Source organism: Bufo bufo, chromosome 3 (assembly GCF_905171765.1).
Source record: "Bufo bufo chromosome 3, aBufBuf1.1, whole genome shotgun sequence".
Classification (NCBI taxonomy): domain Eukaryota; kingdom Metazoa; phylum Chordata; class Amphibia; order Anura; family Bufonidae; genus Bufo; species Bufo bufo.
Window position 1 is genome coordinate 1,524,269 of NC_053391.1, and position 25,662 is coordinate 1,549,930.

The 25,662-nt window shown below is 52.3% G+C and overlaps 1 protein-coding gene across 3 annotated transcripts in view; it reads left to right on the forward strand.

Annotated features, from left to right (window-relative positions):
• Nucleotides 1-265: 265 nt before the first annotated feature.
• Nucleotides 266-25,662, forward strand: part of TRAPPC10 (trafficking protein particle complex subunit 10) — a 46,055-nt gene continuing 20,658 nt past the window's right edge. For all 3 annotated transcript variants that reach the window (XR_005777384.1, XM_040422751.1, XM_040422752.1), the window contains exons 1-8: nucleotides 266-409; nucleotides 7,932-8,013; nucleotides 8,161-8,296; nucleotides 17,177-17,373; nucleotides 18,400-18,595; nucleotides 19,009-19,120; nucleotides 19,356-19,603; nucleotides 19,691-19,837. Coding sequence is in view for 2 of the 3 variants with exons in the window: in XM_040422751.1 (XP_040278685.1) it covers nucleotides 334-409; nucleotides 7,932-8,013; nucleotides 8,161-8,296; nucleotides 17,177-17,373; nucleotides 18,400-18,595; nucleotides 19,009-19,120; nucleotides 19,356-19,603; nucleotides 19,691-19,837 (1,194 nt within the window). In the remaining variant the exon portion in view is untranslated. The remainder of the gene's footprint in view (nucleotides 410-7,931; nucleotides 8,014-8,160; nucleotides 8,297-17,176; nucleotides 17,374-18,399; nucleotides 18,596-19,008; nucleotides 19,121-19,355; nucleotides 19,604-19,690; nucleotides 19,838-25,662) is intronic.

Here is a 25,662-nt window from a genome sequence, read left to right on the forward strand (position 1 = left end):
ATGACAACATCTACGTCTGACGTCATACACGTCTCAGCACATGACAGGGGTGGTAAGGGCAGCACGCAGCCTCTGAGCCCAATATGCCCATGTCAAAGATGGCGGAACGGCCTCCATCACGTGGTAGTCTATTAGCCAATCCCCCTGACTATAACACGCACGCCTCTCTGGCGTTGACCAGTACGCGGCGGACTACAAGCCACGCCCCCTTGTCACCATCTAGCCAATGTCAGGCCTCCGCATATTCCGGAAATGATTGGCCGGGGTGAGGAGGAAGCCGGAAGTGACTGCGCGGTGACTGCTGAGCCCGGAATGGAGCCGTGACCGGAGCCCATGGAAGGGGCGGGGCCTGGGGCAAACGGAGAAGCAGGGGTGGTGTACACCATGGAGAACAAGCCCATAGTCACCTGTAAGAGCCCCCGACCGCATGTAGACGGGTGTCCTCCGCTGTATGTGCCCTGCAGAGCCACCTGCCGCTCCCCTGTGTGTGCCCCTATATACTGCCCTATATACATCCTGTGTACCCCTATATACTGCTCTATAGATACGGTGTACCCCTATATACATCCCCTGTGTGTGCCCCTATATACATCCCCTGTGTGTGCCCCTATATACATCCCCTGTGTGTGCCCCTATATACATCCCCTGTGCCCCTATATACATCCCCCTGTGCCCCTATTTACATCCCCTGTGCCCCTATATACATCCCCTGTGTGTGCCCCTATATACATCCCCTGTGTGTGCCCCTATATACATCCCCTGTGTGTGCCCCTATATTCATCCCCTGTGTGTGCCCCTATATACATCCCCTGTGTGTGCCCCTATATACATCCCCTGTGTGTGCCCCTATATACATCCCCTGTGTGTGCCCCTATATACATCCCCTGTGTGTGCCCCTATATACATCCCCTGTGTGTGCCCCTATATACATCCCCTGTGCCCCTATATACTGCTCTATAGATACAGTGTACCCCTATATACATCCCCTGTGCCCCTATATACTGCTCTATAGATACGATGTACCCCTATATACATCCCCTGTGCCCCTATATACATCCCCTGTGTGTGCCCCTATATACTGCTCTATACATCCTGTGTGCCCCTATATACATCCCCTGTGCCCCTATATACTGCTCTATAGATACGATGTACCCCTATATACATCCCCTGTGCCCCTATATACTGCTCTATAGATACGATGTACCCCTATATACATCACCTGTGCCCCTATATACATCCCCTGTGTGTGCCCCTATATACTGCTCTATACATCCTGTGTGCCCCTATATACTGCTCTATACATCCTGTGTGCCCCTATATACTGCTCTATAGATACAGTGTACCCCTATATACATCCCCTGTACCCCTATATACTGCTCTATAGATACGATGTACCCCTATATACATCCCCTGTGCCCCTATATACTGCTCTATACATCCTGTGTGCCCCTATATACTGCTCTATAGATACAGTGTACCCCTATATACATCCCGTGTACCCCTATATACTGCTCTATAGATACAGTGTACCCCTATATACATCCCCTGTACCCCTATATACTGCTCTATAGATACAGTGTACCCCTATATACATCCCCTGTGCCCCTATATACTGCTCTATAGATACGATGTACCCCTATATACATCCCCTGTGCCCCTATATACTGCTCTATAGATACGGTGTACCCCTATATACATCACCTGTGCCCCTATATACATCCCCTGTGTGTGCCCCTATATACTGCTCTATACATCCTGTGTGCCCCTATATACTGCTCTATAGATACAGTGTACCCCTATATACATCCCCTGTACCCCTATATACTGCTCTATAGATACGGTGTACCCCTATATACATCCCCTGTGCCCCTATATACTGCTCTATAGATACGGTGTACCCCTATATACATCCACTGTACCCCTATATACTGCTCTATAGATACAGTGTACCCCTATATACATCCCCTGTACCCCTATATACTGCTCTATAGATACAGTGTACCCCTATATACATCCCCTGTACCCCTATATACTGCTCTATAGATACAGTGTACCCCTATATACATCCCCTGTACCCCTATATACTGCTCTATAGATAGTGTACCCCTATATACATCCCCTGTACCCCTATATACTGCTCTATAGATACGGTGTACCCCTATATACATCCCCTGTGCCCCTATATACATCCCCTGTGTGTGCCCCTATATACTGCTCTATACATCCTGTGTGCCCCTATATACTGCTCTATAGATACAGTGTACCCCTATATACATCCCCTGTGCCCCTATATACTGCTATATACATCCCCTGTGCCCCTATATACTGCTCTATATACATCCTGTGTGCCCCTATATACATCCTGTGTGCCCCTATATACATCCCCTCTGCCCCTATATACATCCCCTCTGCCCCTATATACATCCCCTCTGCCCCTATATACATCCCCTCTGCCCCTATATACATCCTGTGTACCCCTATATACTGCTCTATACATCCTGTGTACCCCTATATACTGCTCTATACATCCTGTGTACCCCTATATACATCCTGTGTACCCCTATATACTGCTCTATACATCCCGTGTGCCCCTATATACATCCCCTGTGCCCCTATATACATCCTGTGTACCCCTATATACTGCTCTATACATCCTGTGTGCCCCTATATACATCCTGTGTACCCCTATATACTGCTCTATACATCCTGTGTGCCCCTATATACATCCCCTGTGCCCCTATATACTGCTCTATACATCCCCTGTGCCCCTATATACGCCCCGTGTGCCCCTATATACGTCCCCTGTGCCCCTATATACGTCCCCTGTGCCCCTATATACGTCCCCTGTGCCCCTATATACGTCCCCTGTGCCCCTATATACGTCCCCTGTGCCCCTATATACATCATGTGTGCCCCTATATTCTGCTATATACATCCTGTGTGCCCCTATATACTGCTCTATACATCCTGTGTACCCCTATATACTGCTCTATAGATAGTGTACCCCTATATACATCCCCTGTGCCCCTATATACTGCTCTATACATCCTGTGTGCCCCTATATACATCCCCTGTGCCCCTATATACTGCTCTATACATCCTGTGTACCCCTATATACATCCCCTGTGCCCCTATATACTGCTATATACGTCCCGTGCGCCCCTATATACGTCCCGTGCGCCCCTATATACTGCTCTATACATCCTGTGTGCCCCTATATACATCCCCTGTGTGTGCCCCTATATACATCCCCTGTGCCCCTATATACTGCTCTATAGATACAGTGTGCCCCTATATACATCCCCTGTGCCCCTATATACTGCTATATACGTCCCGTGTGCCCCTATATACGTCTCGTGTGCCCCTATATACTGCTCTATACATCCTGTGTGCCCCTATATACATCCCCTGTGTGTGCCCCTATATACATCCCCTGTGCCCCTATATACTGCTCTATAGATACAGTGTGCCCCTATATACATCCCCTGTGCCCCTATATACTGCTCTATACATCCTGTGTACCCCTATATACATCCCCTGTGCCCCTATATACTGCTCTATACATCCCGTGTGCCCCTATATACGTCCCGTGTGCCCCTATATACTGATCTATAGATACAGTGTGCCCCTATATACTGCTCTATACGTCCCGTGTGCCCCTATATACGTCCCGTGTGCCCCTATATACGTCCCGTGTGCCCCTATATACGTCCCGTGTGCCCCTATATACGTCCCGTGTGCCCCTATATACGTCCCGTGTGCCCCTATATACGTCCCGTGTGCCCCTATATACTGCTCTATACACCCTGTGTGCCCCTATATACATCCCCTGTGTGTGCCCCTATATACATCCCCTGTGCCCCTATATACTGCTCTATAGATACAGTGTGCCCCTATATACATCCCCTGTGTGTGCCCCTATACATCCCCTGCGCCCCTATATACTGCTCTATAGATACAGTGTGCCCCTATATACATCCCCTGTGCCCCTATATACTGCTCTATAGATACAGTGTGCCCCTATATACATCCCCTGTGCCCCTATATACTGCTCTATACATCCTGTGTGCCCCTATATACCTCCCCTGTGCCCCTATATACTGCTCTATACATCCTGTGTACCCCTATATACATCCCCTGTGCCCCTATATACTGCTCTATAGATACAGTGTGCCCCTATATACTGCTCTATACGTCCCGTGTGCCCCTATATACATCCCGTGTGCCCCTATATACATCCCCTGTGCCCCTATACACTGCTCTATACATCCCCTGTGCCCCTATATACATCCCCTGTGCCCCTATATACATTCCCTGTGTGTGCCCCTATATACTGCTCTATACATCCTGTGTGCCCCTATATACTGCTCTATACGTCCCGTGTGCCCCTATATACATCCCCTGTGCCCCTATATACTGCTCTATAGATACGGTGTGCCCCTATATACTGCTCTATACATCATGTGTGCCCCTATATACATCCCCTGTGCCCCTATATACTGCTCTATACATCATGTGTACCCCTATATACATCCCCTGTGCCCCTATATACGTCCCGTGTGCCCCTATATACGTCCCGTGTGCCCCTATATACGTCCCGTGTGCCCCTATATACGTCCCGTGTGCCCCTATATACGTCCCGTGTGCCCCTATATACTGCTCTATACATCCTGTGTACCCCTATATACATCCCCTGTGCCCCTATATACTGCTCTATAGATACGGTGTGCCCCTATATACTGCTATATACATCCCCTGTGCCCCTATATACATCCCCTGTGCCCCTATATACTGCTCTATACGCCCCGTGTGCCCCTATATACGCCCCGTGTGCCCCTATATACGCCCCGTGTGCCCCTATATACGCCCCGTGTGCCCCTATATACGCCCCGTGTGCCCCTATATACTGCTCTATACATCATGTGTGCCCCTATATACATCCCGTGTGCCCCTATATACTGCTCTATAGATACGGTGTGCCCCTATATACTGCTCTATACATCCTGTGTGCCCCTATATACATCCCCTGTGCCCCTATATACTGCTCTATACATCCTGTGTGCCCCTATATACATCCCCTGTGCCCCTATATACTGCTCTATACATCCTGTGTGCCCCTATATACATCCCCTGTGCCCCTATATACTGCTCTATACATCCCGTGTACCCCTATATACATCCCGTGTGCCCCTATACACTGCTCTATACGTCCCGTGTGCCCCTATATACGTCCCGTGTGCCCCTATATACGTCCCGTGTGCCCCTATATACGTCCCGTGTGCCCCTATATACGTCCCGTGTGCCCCTATATACGTCCCGTGTGCCCCTATATACGTCCCGTGTGCCCCTATATACGTCCCGTGTGCCCCTATATACGTCCCGTGTGCCCCTATATACTGCTCTATACATCCTGTGTACCCCTATATACATCCCCTGTGCCCCTATATACTGCTCTATAGATACGGTGTGCCCCTATATACTGCTATATACATCCCCTGTGCCCCTATATACATCCCCTGTGCCCCTATATACTGCTCTATACGTCCCGTGTGCCCCTATATACGTCCCGTGTGCCCCTATATACGTCCCGTGTGCCCCTATATACGTCCCGTGTGCCCCTATATACGTCCCGTGTGCCCCTATATACGTCCCGTGTGCCCCTATATACGTCCCGTGTGCCCCTATATACGTCCCGTGTGCCCCTGTATACGTCCCGTGTGCCCCTATATACAGCTCTATACATCCTGTGTACCTCTACCTATATACATCCTGTGTACCCCTATATACTGCTCTATAGATACTGTGTACCCCTATATACCGCTCTATGCCTCATCCTCTATATGTCCCGCATACCCCTGTAGATCCTGTGTGTACCCCCATAGAACCTCTATAGATCCTGTGTACCCACATATATTCCTGTATACTGCCCAATATATACACCTGTACATTCTGCTGCCTATAGATCCTGTGTGTACCCCTATATACTCCTGTACTGCCCCCATACATGCACCTGTACAGCCTGTTCCCTTTATAACCTTTGTGTACCCCTATATACTTCTCTATACTGCCCCCATATATACACCTGTAGATTTTGCTGCCTATATGCTCCTCTTTTCGGCATATATAGGTAAGGTATGTGGAGGAGGTTATTGTATAGGTGCTGCTTATGGAGGAGCCTACATGTAGACTACACTGCGTGCAGAATTATTAGGCAAATGAGTATTTTGACCACATCATCCTCTTTATGCATGTTGTCTTACTCCAAGCTGTATAGGCTCGAAAGCCTACTACCAATTAGGCATATTAGGTGATGTGCATCTCTGTAATGAGAAGGGGTGTGGTCTAATGACATCAACACCCTATATCAGGTGTGCATAATTATTAGGCAACTTCCTTTCCTTTGGCAAAATGGGTCAAAAGAAGGACTTGACAGGCTCAGAAAAGTCAAAAATAGTGAGATATCTTGCAGAGGGATGCAGCACTCTTAAAATTGCAAAGCTTCTGAAGCGTGATCATCGAACAATCAAGCGTTTCATTCAAAATAGTCAACAGGGTCGCAAGAAGCGTGTGGAAAAACCAAGGCGCAAAATAACTGCCCATGAACTGAGAAAAGTCAAGTGTGCAGCTGCCAAGATGCCACTTGCCACCAGTTTGGCCATATTTCAGAGCTGCAACATCACTGGAGTGCCCAAAAGCACAAGGTGTGCAATACTCAGAGACATGGCCAAGGTAAGAAAGGCTGAAAGACGACCACCACTGAACAAGACACACAAGCTGAAACGTCAAGACTGGGCCAAGAAATATCTCAAGACTGATTTTTCTAAGGTTTTATGGACTGATGAAATGAGAGTGAGTCTTGATGGGCCAGATGGATGGGCCCGTGGCTGGATTGGTAAAGGGCAGAGAGCTCCAGTCCGACTCAGACGCCAGCAAGGTGGAGGTGGAGTACTGGTTTGGGCTGGTATCATCAAAGATGAGCTTGTGGGGCCTTTTCGGGTTGAGGATGGAGTCAAGCTCAACTTCCAGTCCTACTGCCAGTTTCTGGAAGACACCTTCTTCAAGCAGTGGTACAGGAAGAAGTCTGCATCCTTCAAGAAAAACATGATTTTCATGCAGGACAATGCTCCATCACACGCGTCCAAGTACTCCACAGCGTGGCTGGCAAGAAAGGGTATAAAAGAAGAAAATCTAATGACATGGCCTCCTTGTTCACCTGATCTGAACCCCATTGAGAACCTGTGGTCCATCATCAAATGTGAGATTTACAAGGAGGGAAAACAGTACACCTCTCTGAACAGTGTCTGGGAGGCTGTGGTTGCTGCTGCACGCAATGTTGATGGTGAACAGATCAAAACACTGACAGAATCCATGGATGGCAGGCTTTTGAGTGTCCTTGCAAAGAAAGGTGGCTATAGTGGTCACTGATTTGTTTTTGTTTTGTTTTTGAATGTCAGAAATGTATATTTGTGAATGTTGAGATGTTATATTGGTTTCACTGGTAAAAATAAATAATTGAAATGGGTATATATTTGTTTTTTGTTAAGTTGCCTAATAATTATGCACAGTAATAGTCACCTGCACACACAGATATCCCCCTAAAATAGCTAAAACTAAAAACAAACTAAAAACTACTTCCAAAAATATTCAGCTTTGATATTAATGAGTTTTTTGGGTTCATTGAGAACATGGTTGTTGTTCAATAATAAAATGAATCCTCAAAAATACAACTTGCCTAATAATTCTGCACTCCCTGTATTTGGGTACTGTATATTGAGGAGAGCACATCACGTCGCCTGTATATAGGTACAGTAAGAGGGGGAGGAGACCTGTCGCTTGTATACAGGTCCTATATATGGAGGGTGATACATGTCTTTTGTATATACGCCACCTCGTTCCTCTGTGTTTGACGTTGGGTTTTGCTGGTTTTTAAGGTGCCGGAGACCAGAGTTTTTTTACTGCAGTTTATTCCACCCTCACCCAGCAGCTTCCTCGGGAGCCCATGGAATGGCGGAGGTGAGTGCGGTGTGGGTAGCCTCCTGAGGTTTGGTTGCTTGTCACATCTGTTGCCTTCAGGTGGACTCTGTAGAATAACATGGGACGTCTGTCTGTTATTGAGTATTTCCCCTCCAGACCGAGTGACCCTCTTCTTCTCACTCTTAGGGCGTATGGTCGTGCTCCTAAGATGATCCACCTTGAGTCCAACTTTGTCCAATTTAAGGAGGAACTTCTGCCTAAAGAAGGGAACAAGGCTCTTCTGACCTTCCCGTTCCTGCACATCTACTGGACAGAGTGCTGTGTGAGTATCTGCAGGTTTCTCCCTAATTAGTAGACAATGAGGGGTTAAGTGATAATCTGAGGCCCCGATATCAATGGCTCTACACTGCAGTGCTGGGGCATCCTCAGGTAAGGACCTTCTCCTTGTCAAGTGGCAGCGTGAATGCTATATGTGAGCGATAAACCGAGAAGAGGACCACACACTACTGGTGGTCTCAGACACCAGTCCTTTCCTGGACTGTCATCCCTGTCAGTTACATTCAGTCTGCGTGGCCAGGACAAGAGGCCGGAAGATACTTCTTAAACATCTGAGGCTACGTTTACGAGCAGGCCAGCTCCATGAATCTTCTTCATTACTTGCCCTTTATGGACCAGCGAAGAAACAGACTTCATGTACTTCAGACGGAGAATACATCTAAGAAAGTAGAGATTAAACCTATAGATGAGGTGAATCCATCCATCTGCAGACATTGCCCATCTAGGACATGCCAGTATATCGCAGTTATGCCATAGCTGGGTCACCACCGCTGATGGATACCTAGGTTCCTTCAAGGTTTTCCTTGATTAGCTGTCCTGCCATGTTAAAAAATGGAAACTCAGTCTAAGTGGCTGACTGTCTATCGCCAGAAAAGGCAAGAACTCCAGGTCAAAGATGTGGTGGGAATCCTGGTTGAGAAGTGGCTGCTGAGTACACAGAGATGGGGGCTTGTCTGGCATCGGTTTTCTGTCCACTCACCATGGACCATTCAGCCCAAGGTCCATGTGTTCCCCTGTAGGACAGGTAACATCCGCCCGCTTCATGGTTCCTTGAATGTCCTGATCATGGAGCAGACAGTTTAACTCTTTCATGCTTGGTAATGGTGCATTGTAGACTATATTATTGACCACTGGGGGACTTCTCGCATTCCAGGACGTCTGTATAGGATGTGATGATATATGTCGGGGGACGGTCCGGGACGTCTGTATAGGATGTGATGATATATGTCGGGGTCCGGTCCGGGACGTCTGTATAGGATGTGATGATATATGTCGGGGGACGGTCCGGGACGTCTGTATAGGATGTGATGATATATGTCGGGGGACGGTCTGGGACTTCTGTATATGATATATGTCGGGGGACGGTCCGGGATGTCTGTATAGGATGTGATGATATATGTCGGGGGACGGTCCGGGACGTCTGTATATGATGTGATGATATATGTCGGGGGACGGTCTGGGACGTCTGTATAGGATGTGATGATATATGTCGGGGGACGGTCTGGGACGTCTGTATAGGATGTGATGATATATGTCGGGGGACGGTCCGGGACGTCTGTATAGGATGTGGTGATATATGTCGGGGGACGGTCCGGGACGTCTGTATATGATGTGATGATATATGTCGGGGGACGGTCCGGGACGTCTGTATAGGATGTGATGATATATGTCGGGGGACGGTCCGGGACGTCTGTATAGGATGTGATGATATATGTCGGGGGACGGTCCGGGACGTCTCTATAGGATGTGATGATATATGTCGGGGGACGGTCCGGGACGTCTGTATAGGATGTGATGATATATGTCGGGGGACGGTCTGGGACTTCTGTATATGATATATGTCGGGGGACGGTCCGGGACGTCTGTATAGGATGTGATGATATATGTCGGGGGACGGTCCGGGACGTCTGTATAGGATGTGATGATATATGTCGGGGGACGGTCCGGGACGTCTGTATAGGATGTGATGATACAAACTACTCACAAAAAGTTGGGCTATTTGGCTAGTGAGTGAAATTTCAGGATGACCCTACAATGCCCTCTGACCTTTACAGGAGAACGTAATGTGACCTCCTCTGACCTTCTGGGTATATAAGGTGTGATAGGCTGTCTGCACACATATCCCTCGGTGGGTATATAAGGTGTGATAGGCTGTCTGCACACATATCCCTCGGTGGGTATATAAGGGGTGTGATAGGCTGTCTGCACACATATCCCTCGGTGGGTATATAAGGTGTGATAGGCTGTCTGCACACATATCCCTCGGTGGGTATATAAGGTGTGATAGGCTGTCTGCACACATATCCCTCGGTGGGTATATAAGGTGTGATAGGCTGTCTGCACACATATCCCTTGGTGGGTATATAAGGGGTGTGATAGGCTGTCTGCACACATATCCCTCGGTGGGTATATAAGGTGTGATAGGCTGTCTGCACACACATCCCTCGGTGGGTATATAAGGGGTGTGATAGGCTGTCTGCACACACATCCCTCGGTGGGTATATAAGGGGTGTGATAGGCTGTCTGCACACATATCCCTCGGTGGGTATATAAGGTGTGATAGGCTGTCTGCACACATATCCCTCGGTGGGTATATAAGGTGTGATAGGCTGTCTGCACACATATCCCTCGGTGGGTATATAAGGTGTGATAGGCTGTCTGCACACATATCCCTCGGTGGGTATATAAGGGGTGTGATAGGCTGTCTGCACACATATCCCTCGGTGGGTATATAAGGGGTGTGATAGGCTGTCTGCACACATATCCCTCGGTGGGTATATAAGGAGTGTGATAGGCTGTCTGCACACATATCCCTCGGTGGGTATATAAGGAGTGTGATAGGCTGTCTGCACACATATCCCTCGGTGGGTATATAAGGGGTGTGATAGGCTGTCTGCACACATATCCCTCAGGTAGTATATAAGGTGTGTGATAGGCTGTCTGCACACATATCCCTCGGTGGGTATATAAGGTGTGTAGAGGAACATCAGAGAACAAACACTCTGCAACCATGTTGGAAGATCAGAAGCTGGTGGCGGCAGCGTTATGGTTTGGGGAGGGTTTTCCTGGTGTTCTCTGTGCCTCTCATCCATGTAGAAGACACACTTGGCTGATTTGGATATGAATCCCTAACATGCACACATGACGATTGTCTCCCCTGGGGCAGATGAGAAGGCTATGCGACATGTCACACGGCTAGAAATGTCCGACATTGGTTGGAAGAGCATGACCAGGGCTTCAAAGAACTACCCGGGCTTCTAATTCCCCAGACTTGAACCCAATGGAGCATCTGTGGGACCACCTTGATGTTTGTGTTCACTCTATGGACCCTCCCCCCCTCCAGCAGCTGTGGGACCACCTCGATGGTTGTGCTTGCTCTATGACTTCCCCCCTACGCCCCCTCCAGCTGCTGTGGGACCACCTCGATGGTTGTGCTTGCTTTATGGCTTCCCCCCCACGCCCCCTCCAGCAGCTGTGGGACTTCCTCGATGGTTGTGCTTGCTCTATGGCTTCCCCCCTACGCCCCCTCCAGCAGCTGTGGGACTACCTCGATGGTTGTGCTTGCTTTATGGCTTCTTCCCTACGCCCCCTCCAGCTGCTGTGGGACTACCTCGATGGTTGTGCTTGCTCTATGGCTTCCCCCCTACGCCCCCTCCAGTTGCTGTGGGACCACCTCGATGGTTGTGCTTGCTCTATGGCTTCCCCCCTACGCCCCCTCCAGTTGCTGTGGGACCACCTCGATGGTTGTGCTTGCTCTATGGCTTCCCCCCTACGCCCCCTCCAGCTGCTGTGGGACCACCTCGATGGTTGTGCTTGCTCTATGGCTTCCCCCCCCACGCCCCCTCCAGCTGCTGTGGGACCACCTCGATGGTTGTGCTTGCTTTATGGCTTCCCCCCCACGCCCCCTCCAGCAGCTGTGGGACCACCTCGATGGTTGTGCTTGCTCTATGGCTTCCCCCCTACGCCCCCTCCAGCAGCTGTGGGACTACCTCGATGGTTGTGCTTGCTTTATGGCTTCCCCCCTACGCCCCCTCCAGCTGCTGTGGGACCACCTCGATGGTTGTGCTTGCTTTATGGCTTCCCCCCTACGCCCCCTCCAGCTGCTGTGGGACCACCTCGATGGTTGTGCTTGCTCTATGGCTTCCCCCCTACGCCCCCTCCAGCTGCTGTGGGACTACCTCGATGGTTGTGCTTGCTTTTATGGCTTCCCCCCCCCCCCCCCCACGCCCCCTCCAGCAGCTGTGGGACTACCTCAATGGTTGTGTTCGCTCTATAGATCCCCTCCAGCAACTGTGGGACCACCTCGATGGTTGTGCTTGCTTTATGGCTTCCCCCCTACGCCCCCTCCAGCAGCTGTGGGACTACCTCAATGGTTGTGCTTGCTCTATGGCTTCCCCCCTACGCCCCCTCCAGCTGCTGTGGGACCACCTCGATGGTTGTGCTTGCTCTATGGCTTCCCCCCCACGCCCCCTCCAGCAGCTGTGGGACCACCTCGATGGTTGTGTTTGCTCTATAGATCCCCTTCAGCAGCTGTGGGACCACCTCTATGGTTGTGCTTGCTCTATGGCTTTTCCACTACGCCCCCTCCAGCAGCTGTGGGACCACCTCGATGGTTGTGCTTGCTCTATGGCTTCCCCCCTATGCCCCCTCCAGCAGCTGTGGGACCGCCTCAATGGTTGTGCTTGCTCTTTGGCTTCCCCCCTACGCCCCCTCCAGCTGCTGTGGGACCATCTCGATGGTTGTGCTTGCTCTATGGCTTCCCCCCTACGCCCCCTCCAGCTGCTGTGGGACCACCTCGATGGTTGTGTTTGCTCTATAGATCCCCTCCAGCAGCTGTGGGACCACCTCTATGGTTGTGCTTGCTCTATGGCTTTTCCACTACGCCCCCTCCAGCAGCTGTGGGACCACCTTGATGGTTGTGCTTGCTCTATGGCTTCCCCCCTACGCCCCCTCCAGCAGCTGTGGGACCGCCTCAATGGTTGTGCTTGCTCTTTGGCTTCCCCCCTACGCCCCCTCCAGCTGCTGTGGGACCATCTCGATGGTTGTGCTTGCTCTATGGCTTCCCCCCTACGCCCCCTCCAGCTGCTGTGGGACCACCTCGATGGTTGTGCTTGCTCTATGGCTTCCCCCCCACGTCCCCTCCAGCAGCTGTGGGACCAACTCGATGGTTGTGTTCGCTCTATAGATCCCCTCCAGCAGCTGTGGGACCACCTCTATGGTTGTGTTCGCTCTATAGATCCCCCCTATGCCCCCTCCAGCAGCTGTGGGATGCACTGTAGTCAGCATGGCTCCAGATACCTAGGACAACCTACCTTGTAGAGTCACCCTCAGCCCGTCTAGCTTCTGTCCGTGCTGCACACGGCGGTCACTTTGGAGATCAGCTGCTGCTCAGAATAATGGGTCTGGATGGTGTATATTTGGAGATGGTCCAGAACATGATGGTGTTGTGTATGGGGGAGGTGGGACTTCTTTCTGTGATGATGTATATGGGGCCAGTCTGTATAGCAGACATGATGGTGATGTCTGTCCGCAGCGCAGTCCAGTACAGGACTAGAAAATGTCCATATGTTTCCCACAGATGGGGGCGGTGCGGTGCGGGATTCCTGGAGACCTAGTCAGATGGGGTCACAGTGCTGGTAGATTCCCACACACTCTGCTGGGACCAGTCTGTGTGTGGGGGGGGTTCTTGGGATCTGACGTCTGGAGCTGTGACGTCCTGTGTTATATACCAGGGCCGTGTGAGATTCTGCCTAAATGCAGCCGCACCAGCTGAGGTAGGAAGCTCCATACTGTGCACCCGGGGTGGCGGTGTCTATTACAGCTTGTGTATGGCGGGTAGAAGGCTGTACGCGGGTGATGTGTGTGTTATTCGGAGGGTAGAAGCCTGTACCCGGGTGATGTGTGTGTTATACGGAGGGTAGAAGCCTGTACCCGGGTGATGTGTGTGTTATACGGAGGGTAGAAGCCTGTACGTGGCTGATGTGTGGTGTGTTATACGGAGGGTAGAAGCCTGTACGTGGCTGATGTGTGTGTTATACGGAGGGTAGAAGCCTGTACGCGGGTGATGTGTGTGTTATACGGGGGGGTAGAAGCCTGTACCCGGGTGATGTGTGTGTTATACGGGGGGTAGAAGCCTGTACGTGGCTGATGTGTGGTGTGTTATACGGAGGGTAGAAGCCTGTACGCGGGTGATGTGTGTGTTATACGGAGGGTAGAAGCCTGTACCCGGGTGATGTGTGTGTTATACGGAGGGTAGAAGCCTGTACGCGGCTGATGTGTGTGTGTGTTATACGGAGGGTAGAAGCCTGTACGCGGGTGATGTGTGTGTTATACGGAGGGTAGAAGCCTGTACCCGGGTGATGTGTGTGTTATACGGAGGGTAGAAGCCTGTACGTGGGTGATGTGTGTGTTATACGGAGGGTAGAAGCCTGTACGTGGGTGATGTGTGTGTTATACGGGGAGGGTAGAAGCCTGTACCCGCGTGATGTGTGTGTTATACGGAGGGTAGAAGCCTGTACCCGGGTGATGTGTGTGTTATACGGAGGGTAGAAGCCTGTACCCGGGTGATGTGTGTGTTATACGGAGGGGTAGAAGCCTGTACCCGGGTGATGTGTGTGTTATACGGAGGGTAGAAGCCTGTACCCGGGTGATGTGTGTGTTATACGGAGGGTAGAAGCCTGTACCCGGGTGATGTGTGTGTTATACGGAGGGTAGAAGCCTGTACCCGGGTGATGTGTGTGTTATACGGAGGGTAGAAGCCTGTACCCGGGTGATGTGTGTGTTATACGGAGGGTAGAAGCCTGTACCCGGGTGATGTGTGTGTTATACGGAGGGTAGAAGCCTGTACGTGGGTGATGTGTGTGTTATACGGAGGGTAGAAGCCTGTACCCGGGTGATGTGTGTGTTATACGGAGGGTAGAAGCCTGTACGCGGGTGATGTGTGTGTTATACGGAGGGTAGAAGCCTGTACGCGGGTGATGTGTGTGTTATATGGAGGGTAGAAGCCTGTACGCGGCTGATGTGTGTGTGTGTTATACGGAGGGTAGAAGCCTGTACGCGGGTGATGTGTGTGTTATACGGAGGGTAGAAGCCTGTACCCGGGTGATGTGTGTGTTATACGGAGGGTAGAAGCCTGTACGTGGGTGATGTGTGTGTTATACGGAGGGTAGAAGCCTGTACGTGGGTGATGTGTGTGTTATACGGGGAGGGTAGAAGCCTGTACCCGCGTGATGTGTGTGTTATACGGAGGGTAGAAGCCTGTACCCGGGTGATGTGTGTGTTATACGGAGGGTAGAAGCCTGTACCCGGGTGATGTGTGTGTTATACGGAGGGGTAGAAGCCTGTACCCGGGTGATGTGTGTGTTATACGGAGGGTAGAAGCCTGTACCCGGGTGATGTGTGTGTTATACGGAGGGTAGAAGCCTGTACCCGGGTGATGTGTGTGTTATACGGAGGGTAGAAGCCTGTACCCGGGTGATGTGTGTGTTATACGGAGGGTAGAAGCCTGTACCCGGGTGATGTGTGTGTTATACGGAGGGTAGAAGCCTGTACGTGGCTGATCTGTGTGTGTGTTATACGGAGGGTAGAAGCCTGTACGTGGGTGATGTGTGTGTTATACGGAGGGTAGAAGCCTGTACGCGGGTGATGTGTGTGTTATACGGGGGGGAAGAAGCCTGTACCCGGGTGATGTGTGTGTTATACGGAGGGTAGAAGCCTGTACCCGGGTGATGTGTGTGTTATACGGAGGGTAGAAGCCTGTACCCGGGTGATGTGTGTGTTATACGGAGGGTAGAAGCCTGTACCCGGGTGATGTGTGTGTTATACGGAGGGTAGAAGCCTGTACGTGGCTGATCTGTGTGTGTGTTATACGGAGGGTAGAAGCCTGTACGTGGGTGATGTGTGTGTGTGTTATACGGAGGGTAGAAGCCTGTACGTGGGTGATGTGTGTGTTATACGGAGGGTAGAAGCCTGTACCCGGGTGATGTGTGTGTTATACGGAGGGTAGAAGCCTGTACCCGGGTGATGTGTGTGTTATACGGAGGGTAGAAGCCTGTACGCGGGTGATGTGTGTGTTATACGGAGGGTAGAAGCCTGTACGCGGGTGATGTGTGTGTTATACGGAGGGTAGAAGCCTGTACGTGGCTGATCTGTGTGTGTGTTATACGGAGGGTAGAAGCCTGTACGCTGCTGATGTGTGTGTTATACGGAGGGTAGAAGCCTGTACGCTGCTGATGTGTGTGTTATACGGAGGGTAGAAGCCTGTACGCGGGTGATGTGTGTGTTATACGGAGGGTAGAAGCCTGTACCCGGGTGATGTGTGTGTTATACGGAGGGTAGAAGCCTGTACCCGGGTGATGTGTGTGTTATACGGAGGGTAGAAGCCTGTACCCGGCTGATGTGTGTGTTATACGGAGGGTAGAAGCCTGTACCCGGGTGATGTGTGTTATACAGAGGGTAGAAGCCTGTACGCGGGTGATGTGTGTGTTATACAGAGGGTAGAAGCCTGTACGCGGGTGATGTGTGTGTTATACGGAGGGTAGAAGCCTGTACGTGGCTGATCTGTGTGTGTGTTATACGGAGGGTAGAAGCCTGTACGTGGCTGATCTGTGTGTGTGTTATACGGAGGGTAGAAGCCTGTACGTGGCTGATCTGTGTGTGTGTTATACGGAGGGTAGAAGCCTGTACGCTGCTGATGTGTGTGTTATACGGAGGGTAGAAGCCTGTACGCGGCTGATGTGTGTGTTATACGGAGGGTAGAAGCCTGTACGTGGGTGATGTGTGTGTTATACGGGGAGGGTAGAAGCCTGTACCCGCGTGATGTGTGTGTTATACGGAGGGTAGAAGCCTGTACGCGGGTGATGTGTGTGTTATACGGAGGGTATGATTCTTTCTGGGTGTTGTATTTGTCTGCCTCGTCTGTCGCCGCCTCGTCTGTCGCCGCCTCGTCTGTCGCCGCCTCGTCTGTCGCCGCCTCGTCTGTCGCCGCCTCGTCTGTGTCCGGTTGTTCGTGTCTTTGTGTGTTTGAGGGGCTGAGGTTTTCTGTGCTCAGTGGAATACAACCCCGGCTGTGCTGTGTGCAGGGGCAGGATGGGGGTTGTGGGTGAGGTACATGACTGTGACCTGTGGCCTCTGTGACTGTTTGTAGGACACAGAAGTGTATAAAGCCACCACCAAGGATGACCTCACCAAGTGGCAGAACGTGCTGCGCGCTCACGGCACCACCGACTGGTTGATCGTTGTCGTAGAGAGTGAAGCCAAGAAGAAGAACAAAACCAACATCTTACCGCGCACGTCCATCGCTGACAAGATCCGGAGCGACTTCTGCAACAAGCAAAGCGACAGGTGATGGGGCGGGGGAGGAGCGGGGTCGTGTCCTGCACGTGTCCATATAACCATGCGGTGGTCAGCCATACTCCAACCTCTTACCGCGCACGTCCACCGATGACCAGATCCGAAGCGACCGGTGATGGGGGAGGGGTGGGGTCGTGTCCTGCACGTGTCCATATAACCATGCGGCGGTCACCCATACACCAACCTCTTACCGCGCTCGTCCAGCTGTCGATTCGGATCTGGTCAGCGATGATGGGGCGGGGGTCGTGTCCTGCACGTGTCCATATAAACATGCGGCGGTCCCCCATACACCAACATCTTATCGTGCACATCTATCGCTGACCAGATCAGGTGATGGGCGGCTTCACACATGCTTTACCCTATCACAGTCCGCGGCAGCTATCATTACATCTGGCGGCACATGTATGTGATGATTAGTGTTGAGCGAACTTCTGTTTTAAGTTCGGCTTCCGGTTAGCGGAGAATCCCGATATGGATTCTGAATTCCGTTGTGGTCCGTGGTAGCGGAATCAATAATTGGCCATTATTGATTCCGCTACCACGGACCACAACGGAATTCGGAATCCATATCGGGATTCTCCGCTAACCGGAAGCCGAACTTTAGACGCCGAACTTAAAACAGAAGTTCGCTCAACACTAGTGATGATGAAGTTGTGAGCGTCCACTCACTTCTCGCAGTCATCTGATAATTTTGTAAGGTTTGGATAGGGCTTCAGAGAATGGCGCTTCGACCATGGGGAACTGGTACACAAGTCTTGTCTGGTGCACGTCTACCATGTGATGTGCACTGTATCAGGGGTGGCTCTCTCTGTGCTGCAGGTCATCTACACCTCTAGTTACTTCACTGGCCTCCCCCAGGTTGAGCCGCAGGATCCCCCCCATATATCTTTCCAGAGTCTAACAACCCTGAGGATCGTGGCAGATGTTCATCCTCCATCAATAACAGCATGCACTGAAGGGTGGGAGGGGTCCTTCATGGTCCTTGTTACTGGGGAGTGACAGGTGCTTGTCCTGCAGGTGCATGGTACTTGTGGACCCTCTGAAGGAAACATCCCGCTCCCAGGAGTCCTGGTCTCTCTTTCTGTCCAAGTTGCGCACGTTGCTCCTCACTTCCTTCACCCGTAACCTCGGACACTTTGAAGACGAGATGCGAACACTCCGAGAGAAGAGGACGGAGCCTGGCTGGAGCTTCTGTGACTATTTCATGGTGCAGGTCAGTTTCCAGCTCGGTCAGAATGTGTGGGAGGTTGTAGCCATCTCTGATTTGTCCTCTTATTCCAGGACTCCTGTCAGGGCGCTCAGGGGTCTCTGTGGAGAGCACGTGGTGGAGACACAGGCCTGGACATGGTCTTTTACGTCTTGATTGCACTTCAGTAAGAAGCTGCTTCATGGATGTCCTCCACACAAGGTGCGTGAAGCACCTGCCACAGCTCCCCACAGACTGCAGTTACATCCCTGACCTGAGCGTTCCTGCCCAGTGGTTGTTGTCCTCCTCAGGATGTACACTGGAATAGAGGCCATAATGGGTCATGGTAGAATGTCCGCTGACTTAGGCCGTGTTTGTAGTGACGTTAATTCCGCCCACTCTCATGGCTTTGTCTTCTTTGTCCTATGTCTCGTCCTCAGGAGGAGTTGGCTTTTGTCTTTGAGATGCTGCAGCAGTTTGAGGACGCCTTGGTCCAGTATGATGAGTTGGACGCCCTCTTCTCTCAGTATGTGCTGAACTTTGGTGCTGGTGGTGAGTAGCTGAAGCTGATGTGTGTACTGTGGACAGAGCTTACCTCTGAATACGAGGGTCTCTTCCTGTGTGGACAGAACCTGGATGGGCTCTGTCTCTCAGGAGACACTCAGAGATGTCCCCACAACTCTAAGCCCTGAGGCTTCTGTCCTGTACAGAGTAGAGGTCACACTCTGCCTTGTCTGACTGACCTTCCCTTGAACCAGACGCTGATCGCAGTGACATTCCGTTCCAGATGGGGCAAACTGGCTCAGTTCCTTTTGTCAGCCGGTGCAGAGCTGGGATGGTCTCGCTCTACGGAAACCCATTGACATGGAGAAGAGAGACTTGATCCAGCGACGTCGGGCCAACCTGCTGGAACTGCGCAGTTACCTTTTTTCCCGCCAGTGCACTCTCCTCCTCTTCCTGCAGCGACCCTGGGAGGTTTCTGCCCGAGCACTGGAGCTCCTCCATAACTGTGTGCAGGAGCTGCGGCTGTTGGAGGTGAGCGGAGGTGTTCACAGGCCATGCGTTTACCGCCTTGGCTTACATTACTGTAGTCTTACATTCACGTGGTGTATGATTCTGCAGGTGACCGTCCCCCCAGGGGCACTGGACTGTTGGGTGTTCCTGAGCTGTCTGGAAGTTCTTCAGAGGATTGAGGGCTGTTGTGAGAGGGCCCAGATTGAGGCCAATATCTCCCACACTGTGGGGCTTTGGAGCTATGCAACTGAGAAGGTCAGTCTGCCTTGTCGATCACTCTGCATGGTGGGGATGTTATGCTGGTCTATGGGGTCATGTGGGTAACTGTCTCTCGTGTGGATCACTGTATAAGGTGGTGGAGGTTCACTCTGTTGTGCAGGTCACTGTATGAGGTGGTGGAGGGTCACACTTTCATGTGGGTCACTGTATGAGGTGGTGGAGGGTCACTCTGTCATGTGGGACACTGTATGAGGTGGTGGAGGGTCGCTTTGTCGTGTGGGTCACTGTATGAGGTGGTGGAGGGTCGCTTTGTCATGTGGGTCACTGTATGAGGTGGTGGAGGGTCGCTTTGTCATGTGGGACACTGTATGAGGTGGTGGAGGTTCACTCTGTTGTGCAGGTCACTGTATGAGGTGGTGGAGGGTCGCTCTGTCGTGTGGGTCAATGTATGAGGTGGTGGAGGGTCACACTTTCATGTGGGTCACTGTATGAGGTGGTGGAGGGTCACTCTGTCATGTGGGACACTGTATGAGGTGGTGGAGGGTCGCTCATTTGTGTGGGTCACTGTATGAGGTGGTGGAGGGTCGCTTTGTCATGTGGGTCAATGTATGAGGTGGTGGAGGGTCGTTCTGTCGTGTGGGTCACTGTATGAGGTGGTGGAGGGTCGCTTTGTCGTGTGGGACACTGTATGAGGTGGTGGAGCGTCGCTTTGTCGTGTGGGTCACTGTATGAGGTGGTGGAGGGTCGCTCTGTCGCGTGGGTCACTGTATGAGGTGGTGGAGGGTCGGTCTTTCGTGTGGATGACTGTATGAGGTGGTGGAGGGTCGCTCATTTGTGTGGGTCACTGTATGAGGTGGAGGAGGGTCATTCTGTCGTGTGGGTCACTGTATGAGGTGGAGGAGGGTCGCTTTGTCGTGTGGGTCACTGTATGAGGTGGTGGAGGGTCGCTTTGTCATGTGGGTCACTGTATGAGGTGGTGGAGGGTCGCTTTGTCATGTGGGTCACTGTATGAGGTGGTGGAGGTTCACTCTGTTGTGCAGGTCACTGTATGAGGTGGTGGAGGGTCGCTCTGTCGTGTGGGTCAATGTATGAGGTGGTGGAGGGTCACACTTTCATGTGGGTCACTGTATGAGGTGGTGGAGGGTCACTCTGTCATGTGGGACACTGTATGAGGTGGTGGAGGGTCGCTCATTTGTGTGGGTCACTGTATGAGGTGGTGGAGGGTCGCTTTGTCATGTGGGTCAATGTATGAGGTGGTGGAGGGTCGTTCTGTCGTGTGGGTCACTGTATGAGGTGGTGGAGCGTCGCTTTGTCGTGTGGGTCACTGTATGAGGTGGTGGAGGGTCGCTCTGTCGCGTGGGTCACTGTATGAGGTGGTGGAGGGTCGGTCTTTCGTGTGGATGACTGTATGAGGTGGTGGAGGGTCGCTCATTTGTGTGGGTCACTGTATGAGGTGGAGGAGGGTCATTCTGTCGTGTGGGTCACTGTATGAGGTGGAGGAGGGTCGTTCTGTCGTGTGGGTCACTGTATGAGGTGGAGGAGGGTCATTCTGTCATGTGGGTCACTGTATGAGGTGGTGGAGGGTCACTCTGTCATGTGGGACACTGTATGAGGTGGTGGAGGGTCGCTTTGTCGTGTGGGTCACTGTATGAGGTGGTGGAGGGTCGCTTTGTCATGTGGGTCACTGTATGAGGTGGTGGAGGGTCGCTTTGTCATGTGGGTCACTGTATGAGGTGGTGGAGGTTCACTCTGTTGTGCAGGTCACTGTATGAGGTGGTGGAGGGTCGCTCTGTCGTGTGGGTCAATGTATGAGGTGGTGGAGGGTCACACTTTCATGTGGGTCACTGTATGAGGTGGAGAAGGGTCGTTCTGTCGTGTGGGTCACTGTATGAGGTGGAGGAGGGTCGTTCTGTCGTGTGGGTCACTGTATAAGGTGGTGGAGGTTCACTCTGTTGTGCAGGTCACTGTATGAGGTGGTGGAGGGTCGCTCTGTCGTGTGGATCACTGTATGAGGTGGTGGAGGGTCACACTTTCATGTGGGTCACTGTATGAGGTGGTGGAGGGTCACTCTGTCATGTGGGACACTGTATGAGGTGGTGGAGGGTCGCTTTGTCGTGTGGGTCACTGTATGAGGTGGTGGAGGGTCGCTTTGTCATGTGGGTCACTGTATGAGGTGGTGGAGGTTCACTCTGTTGTGCAGGTCACTGTATGAGGTGGTGGAGGGTCGCTCTGTCGTGTGGGTCAATGTATGAGGTGGTGGAGGGTCACACTTTCATGTGGGACACTGTATGAGGTGGTGGAGGGTCGCTCATTTGTGTGGGTCACTGTATGAGGTGGTGGAGGGTCGCTTTGTCATGTGGGTCAATGTATGAGGTGGTGGAGGGTCGTTCTGTCGTGTGGGTCACTGTATGAGGTGGTGGAGGGTCGCTTTGTCGTGTGGGACACTGTATGAGGTGGTGGAGCGTCGCTTTGTCGTGTGGGTCACTGTATGAGGTGGTGGAGGGTCGGTCTTTCATGTGGATGACTGTATGAGGTGGTGGAGGGTCGCTCATTTGTGTGGGTCACTGTATGAGGTGGTGGAGGGTCGATCTTTCGTGTGGATGACTATGAGGTGGTGGAGGGTCGCTCATTTGTGTGGATGACTGTATGAGGTGGTGGAGGGTTGCTCATTTGTGTGGGTCACTGTATGAGGTGGTGGAGGGTCGTTCTGTCGTGTGGGTCACTGTATGAGGTGGAGGAGGGTCGCTCTGTCATGTGGGTCACTGTATGAGGTGGAGGAGGGTCGTTCTGTCGTGTGGGTCACTGTATGAGGTGGAGGAGGGTCGTTCTGTCGTGTGGGTCACTGTATGAGGTGGAGGAGGGTCGTTCTGTCGTGTGGGTCACTGTATGAGGTGGAGGAGGGTCGTTCTGTCGTGTGGGTCACTGTATGAGGTGGTGGAGGGTCGCTCTGTCGCGTGGGTCACTGTATGAGGTGGTGGAGGGTCGGTCTTTCGTGTGGATGACTGTATGAGGTGGTGGAGGGTCGCTCATTTGTGTGGGTCACTGTATGAGGTGGTGGAGGGTCGGTCTTTCGTGTGGATGACTGTATGAGGTGGTGGAGGGTCGCTCATTTGTGTGGGTCACTGTATGAGGTGGAGGAGGGTCGCTCTGTCATGTGGGTCACTGTATGAGGTGGAGGAGGGTCGTTCTGTCGTGTGGGTCACTGTATGAGGTGGAGGAGGGTCGTTCTGTCGTGTGAGTCACTGTATGAGGTGGAGGAGGGTCGTTCTGTCGTGTGGGTCACTGTATGAGGTGGAGGAGGGTCGTTCTGTCATGTGGGACACTGTATGAGGTGGAGGAGGGTCGTTCTGTTGTGTGGGTCACTGTATGAGGTGGAGGAGGGTCGCTTTGTCGTGTGGGTCACTGTATGAGGTGGAGGAGGGTCGTTCTGTCGTGTGGGTCACTGTATGAGGTGGTGGAGGGTCGCTTTGTCGTGTGGGTCACTGTATGAGGTGGAGGAGGGTCGTTCTGTCGTGTGGGTCACTGTATGAGGTGGAGGAGGGTCGTTCTGTCGTGTGGGTCACTGTATGAGGTGGAGGAGGGTCGTTCTGTCGTGTGGGTCACTATATGAGGTGGAGGAGGGTCGTTCTGTCGTGTGGGTCACTGTATGAGGTGGAGGAGGGTCGTTCTGTCGTGTGGGTCACTGTATGAGGTGGAGGAGGGTCATTCTGTCGTGTGGGTCACTGTATGAGGTGGAGGAGGGTCGTTCTGTCGTGTGGGTCACTGTATGAGGTGGAGGAGGGTCATTCTGTCATGTGGGACACTGTATGAGGTGGTGGAGGGTCACTCTGTCATGTGGGACACTGTATGAGGTGGTGGAGGGTCGTTCTGTCGTGTGGGTCACTGTATGAGGTGGAGGAGGGTCGTTCTGTCATGTGGGACACTGTATGAGGTGGAGGAGGGTCGTTCTGTCGTGTGGGTCACTGTATGAGGTGGAGGAGGGTCGCTTTGTCGTGTGGGTCACTGTATGAGGTGGAGGAGGGTCGTTCTGTCGTGTGGGTCACTGTATGAGGTGGTGGAGGGTCGCTTTGTCGTGTGGGTCACTGTATGAGGTGGAGGAGGGTCGTTCTGTCGTGTGGGTCACTGTATGAGGTGGAGGAGGGTCGTTCTGTCGTGTGGGTCACTGTATGAGGTGGAGGAGGGTCGTTCTGTCTTGTGGGACACTGTATGAGGTGGAGGAGGGTCGTTCTGTTGTGTGGGTCACTGTATGAGGTGGAGGAGGGTCGCTTTGTCGTGTGGGTCACTGTATGAGGTGGAGGAGGGTCGTTCTGTCGTGTGGGTCACTGTATGAGGTGGAGGAGGGTCGTTCTGTCGTGTGGGTCACTGTATGAGGTGGAGGAGGGTCGTTCTGTCGTGTGGGTCACTGTATGAGGTGGAGGAGGGTCGTTCTGTCGTGTGGGTCACTGTATGAGGTGGAGGAGGGTCGTTCTGTCGTGTGGGTCACTGTATGAGGTGGAGGAGGGTCGTTCTGTCGTGTGGGTCACTGTGAGGTGGAGGAGGGTCGTTCTGTCATGTGGGACACTGTATGAGGTGGTGGAGGGTCACTCTGTCATGTGGGACACTGTATGAGGTGGTGGAGGGTCGCTTTGTCGTGTGGGTCACTGTATGAGGTGGTGGAGGGTCGCTTTGTCATGTGGGTCACTGTATGAGGTGGTGGAGGTTCACTCTGTTGTGCAGGTCACTGTATGAGGTGGTGGAGGGTCGCTCTGTCGTGTGGATCACTGTATGAGGTGGTGGAGGGTCACACTTTCATGTGGGTCACTGTATGAGGTGGTGGAGGGTCACTCTGTCATGTGGGACACTGTATGAGGTGGTGGAGGGTCGCTTTGTCATGTGGGTCACTGTATGAGGTGGTGGAGGTTCACTCTGTTGTGCAGGTCACTGTATGAGGTGGTGGAGGGTCGCTCTGTCGTGTGGATCACTGTATGAGGTGGTGGAGGGTCACACTTTCATGTGGGTCACTGTATGAGGTGGTGGAGGGTCACTCTGTCATGTGGGACACTGTATGAGGTGGTGGAGGGTCGCTTTGTCGTGTGGGTCAATGTATGAGGTGGTGGAGGGTCACACTTTCATGTGGGTCACTGTATGAGGTGGAGAAGGGTCGTTCTGTCGTGTGGGTCACTGTATGAGGTGGAGGAGGGTCGTTCTGTCGTGTGGGTCACTGTATAAGGTGGTGGAGGTTCACTCTGTTGTGCAGGTCACTGTATGAGGTGGTGGAGGGTCACACTTTCATTTGGGTCACTGTATGAGGTGGTGGAGGGTCACTCTGTCATGTGGGACACTGTATGAGGTGGTGGAGGGTCGCTCATTTGTGTGGGTCACTGTATGAGGTGGTGGAGGGTCGCTTTGTCATGTGGGTCAATGTATGAGGTGGTGGAGGGTCGTTCTGTCGTGTGGGTCACTGTATGAGGTGGTGGAGGGTCGCTTTGTCGTGTGGGACACTGTATGAGGTGGTGGAGCGTCGCTTTGTCGTGTGGGTCACTGTATGAGGTGGTGGAGGGTCGCTCTGTCGCGTGGGTCACTGTATGAGGTGGTGGAGGGTCGGTCTTTCGTGTGGATGACTGTATGAGGTGGTGGAGGGTCGCTCATTTGTGTGGGTCACTGTATGAGGTGGTGGAGGGTCGATCTTTCGTGTGGATGACTATGAGGTGGTGGAGGGTCGCTCATTTGTGTGGGTCACTGTATAAGGTGGTGGAGGGTCGCTCATTTGTGTGGGTCACTGTATGAGGTGGTGGAGGGTCGCTCTGTCGTGTGGGTCACTGTATGAGGTGGAGGAGGGTCGGTCTTTCGTGTGGATGACTGTATGAGGTGGAGGAGGGTCG